Source organism: Nicotiana tomentosiformis, chromosome 6, assembly GCF_000390325.3.
Source record: "Nicotiana tomentosiformis chromosome 6, ASM39032v3, whole genome shotgun sequence".
Classification (NCBI taxonomy): domain Eukaryota; kingdom Viridiplantae; phylum Streptophyta; class Magnoliopsida; order Solanales; family Solanaceae; genus Nicotiana; species Nicotiana tomentosiformis.
The window spans coordinates 76,167,819-76,176,131 of NC_090817.1; the positions used below are offsets into that span (position 1 = coordinate 76,167,819).

General features: G+C 33.1%; 1 protein-coding gene across 1 annotated transcript; it reads left to right on the top strand.

Moving 5' to 3' along the window:
* Positions 1-3,835: 3,835 nt before the first annotated feature.
* On the top strand, positions 3,836-7,738 carry LOC104090911 (hydroxyproline O-galactosyltransferase GALT6). The gene is made up of 7 exons (XM_009596111.4): positions 3,836-4,989; positions 5,672-5,907; positions 5,990-6,280; positions 6,391-6,519; positions 6,616-6,789; positions 7,193-7,300; positions 7,375-7,738. Exons 1-7 carry the CDS (start codon positions 4,125-4,127, stop codon positions 7,582-7,584), a joined length of 2,013 nt encoding a protein of 670 aa, XP_009594406.1. The 5' UTR covers positions 3,836-4,124; the 3' UTR covers positions 7,585-7,738.
* Positions 7,739-8,313: the final 575 nt, after the last annotated feature.

An 8,313-nucleotide genomic window follows, 5' to 3' on the forward strand; every position in this document is an offset into this window, starting at 1 on the left:
ATATAAAATTAAGTTAAACTAGTAGCTTAACTTGCTATTTATTAAACTTTGATTTAGAAGTTGATAATATTATTTCCACAATCTACTCCGAAGCCAAGATGACTCAAATCGCGAAACTTCCGTAGTTTAAGGCAAAAATTATTTCCATATGCCCTACGCCCCTACCTATTATCCAAACAATAAAAAAATTTAAAGCGAAATATAACACACATAATTTCATGGTATATCTAAAATACTGTAGTTCGTATTTCTTATTTTCCAACTACCCTATTCTACATATCTTCATTTTCTTCCATTCCTTTTCTTTTTTGAAACTAATTTCATGATTAATAAATGAAAGCTACTAGGAGTATAAGTTGATGAAATAAATTGAAGGAAAGTCAAACAATCCAAGTGTAGAATGTAGCTAACTCGGTCCCTCTTCCAATTGGAAAGAAAGAAAAAATAATTAAAATGAAAACCTAATTGATTCATCCTAATTCTATCAATATTTATCACCAAGGTGTAATGCAATGATTTAGATCTTTTTAGTATTAAATGAGATTTTTTGGATTCGAGCAATTATAATAGAGAACTTTTTAGTAAAAGCACTAGTAACCATATATACACAATAACGAATTCAAAATTGTTTTGACACAATGAATTGCAAATAATACCAAATGATTTAGGAAACCATGAAATTTAGAAATACGGTCTTTTTCTATATCCATTTTGAAGATGGAATGCTATAACTGTGGGGCACAGCTAAATGCTAATACAAAAATCATAAGTCATAAGTTTCTGAATTATATAAAGTCTAACAGACAGGTCTTTTCCCTCTTAAAATAATGACTTCCCCACAGCTTTCCTTCAATTCCCCCAACAGAAATTTATTTCTATAAGGGGATTATTGCTAGATAAGAATTTTTTATATTGTTATTATGGCATTTCAAGTATTAGAAACAGAATAATAATTTGCACTACTGGTGAGAAATGAATTGTCATCTTGCAAACTGTTCTCTGCCAGCTATACCACGCCATGCAAGTGTATGTGAAGTTATTAGAACCACCTCACCTTACAATATAAAAAATGTTAATAATCCAGATTAGGTACATTGAAAAAATTCTAAATATTACTACTAATTATGCAATATTGAAGACTTATTCCACTACCAAATGGATAGAGGTTTTAGGTTTGACACAGTGGCGAACAGTATATAAATTTAGTCGTAAAATAGTAGTTGTCAAGTGGGTTCAAATAAAATATTTATGCAAAATTTAAACAATTTTAATCTTAATTTATACATATACACAGTATTATTTTTTGTGAAGCGGATTCAGTTGAACCCGCTAGCCACCACTTGGGTCCGCCACTGAGTTTGAGCCACATGAATTAAAAAAATTATAGTAGGAGTGTTTACCATTTTAATGAACCTTATGTAACGTGAATCTAAATTAGTCGGAACCTCAAAGCGGATACCAGATACAACCTAGGAAAAAAAGAAGAAGAGAGGCTTATTCTCAAGAATCCATCTTCCGTATTTTCACTGCTTTCCTTCTCTTTCTTATTTCTCGTAAAACCCATTAAATTCTTATTTCTCGTAAAACCCATTAAATTCTTATTTCTCGTAAAACCCATTTCAGTATATCCACATTTATACCTTCATCGTACATCAGTATGGTTGGCAACTTGGAGTAATCATAATCTGAAATCAAGTAACACTATACACACCGACAAAATATCGTTTGTGTTTCAACCGTATAAATTTAACCAGTTATATCATATTATTTATTGTATTTAATCAATTATTATAAGTTGATTTTTTCTGATAGTGTAAAAGAATATATTTTCAGTCAGCTAGACTAGCAATACACTAAATTTAAACTCGATCCCATTTTCCTCTTTCGGAATGAAGTTTTGAAGTTTTTAGAAACTAAACATCATAATATTGGTGTCAAAATAGAATATGTGACTTCATTGATTATTCTACTTCAAATAATCCTTAATCAATATGTGAGTTAAAGAAGAAATATTGACAAGTTTAGCTAACAATGAAGTCAAATGGCAGTTACCAAGAAGTCTTAACATGTAGAATACCTCTTATCCACATTGTATTTACATTTGCAACTACACATTTTAAAAATCTTGTATAGTTTACTTTGAAATTAACGTTAATATATTGCTTCTTGAATATTACTACTAGTAATTATTACTTTCCTTGAAATGATCTTAACTTCTAGTATCGTATCCTCCACGTCGCTAGCTTCACACTAGTTACTAACATTAAAAATGAGGGATAATTTATTAGAGTAACTTCCATTCATCGACAACATAGCAAATACTTCATCCGTTCACTTTTACTTGGCACGTTTTGACTTTTTACATCATTTAAAAAATAATAAATGAAGTGCATAATTTACCATGATACCCATATTAATTGATGCATATTTTATTGGATTTGAGAAAATGATTTGAAATGAGTAATAAATAATGTGGGTATAACATGAATTTTTTTTTGTCTTTTTTGATATACGTAAAGTGACAAATAAAAATAAAAATCTATTTTTAATATACATGCCAAGTAAAAGTGAACGGAGAGAGAGAGTACATAACTTCCCAACAATGTTAGTTGTAACACACTGATATAAAATTAGCGACGTCTAATTTGTTGACTCTTATGCTCTATGACCATGTCAATGTAGTAACTACCGCTTGGCATAAACTTATTTATTAGAATATTGTTAAAATTTTCATTAACTTGTTATATGTACATTAATTTTGTTCCTATTTTAAGTTTTTCACAAAGTATAATACATTAAAGAAAAAATTTCAAATTGGGAAGCATGCATAATAGGCCGTCGTAATTTGTGCCTACTCTCAAATTTTGACTACGTGAAAAAAAATAAAACTAAACTCTCGTTTTACCATAGATTTTGGCTTTAATTTTTTTTAAAAATAATTTAAAAATATTATTTGTTTGTAAAATATAATCATATTTTGGAAAAAAAAAATTTAAAAAATTTCAAGTTCCCAAAAAATGGTTTATGACAGTTTTTAGATGAAAATATTTCTTCCACTCACAAAACTTTAACTTTTCTTCAAATTAAATGCATGTCCAAACACAACTTTAACTTTCAAAAAATATTTTTCAATACAACTTCAAAAAACTCTTTTTTCAATTTCAATCAAAATTATGTCCAAACACTAGCTAAAATTTAGCAATCAATAAACTGATGAAAATTATGTGAAGACAAGATTTAAATATACAGATAAATTTTTCATATTTACCTAAGTTTTAATGATCTCAGTTATTTAGTACTCCATCCGTTTACTTTTACTTGTTCATTATACTTTTACTTGTTTATTATATTAAAAATACATTTTCACTTTTACTTATTCATTTTAGCAAATCATGAGAAGATAATTTTTTTTCTTGTTTTGCCCTTATCGTTAATTACTCATTTCCAAAATTATTTCTCAAGACTCTTTGAAATACTATAATTACGAGAGGTTATACGATAAAATAGATACTATAATTATTATTTATTAAAGGACGTAAAAAGTTGAAAGTGAAAAACTAAAAGTAAACTAAGAGAGTATTTATACTTAAATACTCAAAAATAATCGGAAACCCTGGTCTTCGTGCGCGAATTTAACCTATAAACACAATTTCCAAAGTTTCCATTTCCAAAAAGAAATTTAATAAATAAACAACAATTTCCAGAGGTTTCACTTTCGCACTAGGAATATAAAATAGAAGAAAGTGAAACACATTCCATCAAGATTCTTCCATCAACTTTTTAGTGTAAAGTTTTTCCTATTCAATTTGAAAAGTATACTTATTTCTCTTGTTCCAGGAAAGCTACCGACCTCTTGAGCCTCCTTCATCTCTCTCTCTCTCTCTATATGTACACATTTTATGTATATATATGTGCTTATATATTTTTCTCCCTCTTAACTTGCTTGTGATCATGCTTTGATGACCTAACCCTCTCTTATTCTTACTAAATACATTTTCCTCTTTCTTACAAGCTTTTGTTTTTGCCAAAAAAATTGTCGGTTTGAAACTTTTGGAGGAACCCCATTATTTGATGATTACTAGAAATTTAGAAGAGGGATCAGCTCAAAAGCAAGAATTTTGAACATGAAAAGAGCAAAATTTGACTTGTTCATGTCACTGAGTCGGCAAAGATCGGTCCAAGTTTTGATTTTTTTAGGCTTTTTGTATGTACTTTTGGTGGGTTTTGAAGTTCCTTTTGTTTTCAGAAATGGGTTCAGTTTAGTTTCTCAAGATGGTTTTGGTACAGGGCAGTTTTCTAAGTCTTTTGTGCTTGATAGCGAAGAGGAGTTAGCAGAAAAAGAGGCCCCTATTCGCCCTCTTTTTGATGTCCCGCTTCAGTTTCCACCAACTCAATCATCAAAACCTGAAAGGAAGATCAGAGAAATCAAGAATACCTTATCAAGTTTGGTTTTTGATGGTAGTTTTGTGAATATGACTAGTAAAGATGGGTTTTCTGGGATTTTGAAGTCAGCAAAAGAGGCATTTGATGTAGGTAGAAAGTTGTGGAAAGAGCTTGAATTGCATAAAAAAGAAGTGGGGTTTTTAGAAAGTAATAATAACAAGACAGAGGAATGCCCACATTCCATTTCAATGTCAGGGTTTGATTTTCAGGGGAAAGGGAAGAGAATGATGGTGTTGCCGTGTGGGCTTACTCTTGGGTCACATGTAACTGTTGTAGGGAGGCCTAAAAGGGTCCACCAAGAGCATGATCCAAAGATATCATTGTTAAAGGAAGGTCAATTTTTGATGGTTTCACAGTTTATGATGGAGTTACAAGGGCTGAAGACAGTTGATGGAGAGGACCCACCTAGGATTCTTCATTTTAATCCAAGATTGAAAGGTGATTGGAGTGGGAAGCCTGTGATTGAGCAGAATACTTGTTATAGGATGCAGTGGGGCACAGCTCAAAGGTGTGAAGGGTGGAGGTCCAGGGATGATGAGGAGACTGGTGAGAATATGATTTTGGTTCTTTATTTATTTAGTAGTCTTTAAGATATATTCTATTTATTGAACTAGTTTAATCAATCAACTATGCATGCCCCAATCCCAAAATAGTTGGACTTGGCTATATGGATCCTCTATATCCAAATGTTTAGAATATTCATGTAGCTGTCAACTTATTGCACTTCTCCTCCTTTATTTAGGATTGCGGCGAGTAATGTGAAACTCAGATAGGCAAAGTTGCTAGACAAAGTCGAATGTTTAAAAAACTAGTTGAACTTGAAGGTTTGCTAGCTGGAAGAACTGTTTGATTTACTTATTGAAGTTTAAAATTTTGTTCTTTTTTTGTTTTTGGGGGTTGGGAGTGGGTGGGGAGGAACAGAAGTTTTATTTAGTGCGTTGTCAAGCAATTGAATTTGTTTATCAGATTGAGTATAGAGCTTATTGCTTGATGAGGTGCAATTTTGTGATGGATAGATTCCTCAGATTAATCTCATGAGTTGGGGATGGGAGTTATTTTAATACAGTCTGAAAGTTTTTACATAGTTGTTGGCAATGGGATGGAGAAAAAAAACATATGTAAATGCACCATCAGTTACATTTGCATCTGTTGTAATCTGCGCACAGAAATCTATCATTTGTATTATGTGGTACGGCATTCTTGGTAATGTCTTGGCGCTCTTCTGCAGTTGATGGCCAGGTAAAATGTGAAAAGTGGACTCGAGATGATGATGCTAATCATTCGGAGCAATCAAAGGCATCTTGGTGGTTAAACCGGATAGTAGGGCGAAAGAAGCCGGTCTCTTTTGATTGGCCATTCCCACTTTCAGAGGATAAGTTATTTGTACTAACTCTCAGTGCCGGCTTGGAGGGTTATCACATAAATGTTGATGGGAGGCATGTGACCTCATTTCCTTATCGAACTGTGAGTAGCATACTACTACCTCTTGAATTTCATGCTGAACTGTTGAATTGGGCTAAAGAACGTTCTAATTGATTCTTTTTAGGGATTTGCACTCGAAGATGCCACTGGTTTGTCATTGAATGGTGACGTTGATATTGATTCAGTCTTTGCTGCCTCCTTGCCCACATCACATCCTAGTTTTGCTCCTCAAAAGCATCTTGATATGTCAAACAGATGGAAGGCACCGCCCCTCCTTGATCAACCTGCGGATCTGCTCATTGGTATTCTCTCTGCAGGCAATCATTTCGCTGAGCGAATGGCTATAAGGAGGTCTTGGATGCAGCATAAGCTAATCAAATCTTCAAATGTTGTGGCTCGATTCTTTGTCGCATTGGTAGGTTGTTGGATGGTTGCCTATGCAGCATATTGCAAATATTGTTTACTATTAACATTCATGTTGCAACTTGTTAATGTTGAGTTTAACATGGTTTGTTTTTTTGACAGCACGGGAGAAAGGATATAAATGTGGAATTGAAGAAAGAGGCAGAATTTTTTGGTGACGTTGTCATTGTTCCTTACATGGACAATTATGATCTTGTTGTTTTGAAAACAGTTACCATCTGTGAATATGGGGTAAGTTGTGGATTACCTATAAATGTTAACATTGGTAGTCCCAGACTAACGTTGTCCCAAAAGAATAATTGTTTTTTGTATCTTTGCTTGTTGCAGGTTCATGTAGCATTTGCAAAACATATCATGAAGTGCGATGATGATACATTTGTTAGAGTGGATGCAGTTATCCAGGAAGTAAATAAAATACCCGAGAATAGGAGCTTATATGTTGGAAATATCAATTACTATCATAAGCCCCTGCGTAATGGTAAATGGGCAGTGACATATGAGGTAATAGTTTGGATTTTTTTTTAATTTTCTTGCTCCAATTTCTACATGGTATTAGAAGGCTAAATAGTGCTGTTTTCTTTCGACGAAGTATTTTCTTATGCTTTATAGTCAAAGAAAAGACTTCACATTAGCCAGTTGATAACTAAGAATAGAGTAAGCGAGCCTATGGCAGAGAGATGCTTTTCTACTAGAATAGAGTAAAGGCTGTTTGGACAGGAATGCTTGAATTGCAACAAATGCTACAGTAAATATTGCTAGTTATCTGCATGGAATAAATCTGGGTGTTGTCTAGTTTTTTGCCTTCTCAATCTCCTTTAAATTTTAGTTATTAATTATTCCGGCCTTCTAGAATCTCATGATATCTTAGTTTTTCGTCTTAACTTGCTTCTCGGTCTTGGCTCAGGAATGGCCAGAAGAAGATTATCCACCTTATGCCAATGGACCTGGTTACATTATTTCATCAGACATCGCAGACTTCATCGTCTCAGAGTTCGATAGACATAAGCTGAAGGTAGACAAAATTCCCGTTATCACTTTCTGTATGTAAGTACTCGTGAAATAGCTAACAAGCTCCCTCATGTGCAGTTGTTTAAGATGGAGGATGTGAGCATGGGAATGTGGGTCGAGAAATTTAATAGCACACGACATGTGCAATATGTACACAGCTTGAAGTTCTCACAAGCTGGATGTGTAGACGATTATTATAGCGCTCATTACCAGTCCCCTAGACAGATGATTTGCATGTGGAACAAATTACAACAGCAAGGCCGGCCTCTATGCTGCAACATGAGATGACACTTAAGGATTTGAAGAAGAGAAGGGTGTATCTGAAAACTGACCAAGAAACAAGGATAGACAAGTTTTGCACTTAATAGAACCATGATCTGTATATTTTCTGGAGGACTCTGCTTTTTGATATAATAGGGAAATTCATTTATTGTTTTCTCTACCTTCCTTTTTTTTTTCCTTTCTTTTTCTTTTGTCTTTTAACACACATTTTGAGCTTCATTTGTGGATGGAATACAAAAAAAGTAGGCACAAACATGTGCAATAGAGAAATATAACTACACAGCTTAGAATCACAGCTGCAGAAGGAAACAAATTTAGTTTCTTATGTTCCTTGAAATTTTATTCTTCCTTATCTTTATTAATGTTTTTAATGTTTTGTGGTTTGTGGTTGACCTATTTAATCGTCAAATTACTATGGCCACACATAATTGACCTGGTATGAATTTTGAAATATGAACAAACTGTTAGAAGCAGCAAAATGAATAGAAAGGAGAATGTTGGGTATTGACAAAGATACAAAAGGAGTTGGAATATGATGTCTCACCATCAAAATTAAAAGAACGTCAGATATCCAGCTGTAGATGTAGCCCTTTGGTAGTTCCAAGCTGTGGCTTACGCAAGATTCTGCATAAAGGTGACAACTAACAATTGTCTTGCCAAATGGATTTGAATATGCACTGTGGTGGGTTTTAAGGTTTTACTTGGTGTCTTAAATTTAACATTTACTTTAATTGT

Excerpts from the sequence above, each read along its gene's own strand:
- LOC104090911 (XM_009596111.4), top strand. The coding sequence starts at position 4,125 with ATGAAAAGAGCAAAATTTGACTTGTTCATGTCACTGAGTCGGCAAAGA. Across the intron at positions 6,520-6,615 it reads TTACCATCTGTGAATATGGG|GTTCATGTAGCATTTGCAAA; the intron begins GTAAGTTGTGGA and ends TGCTTGTTGCAG. Across the intron at positions 6,790-7,192 it reads AATGGGCAGTGACATATGAG|GAATGGCCAGAAGAAGATTA; the intron begins GTAATAGTTTGG and ends GTCTTGGCTCAG.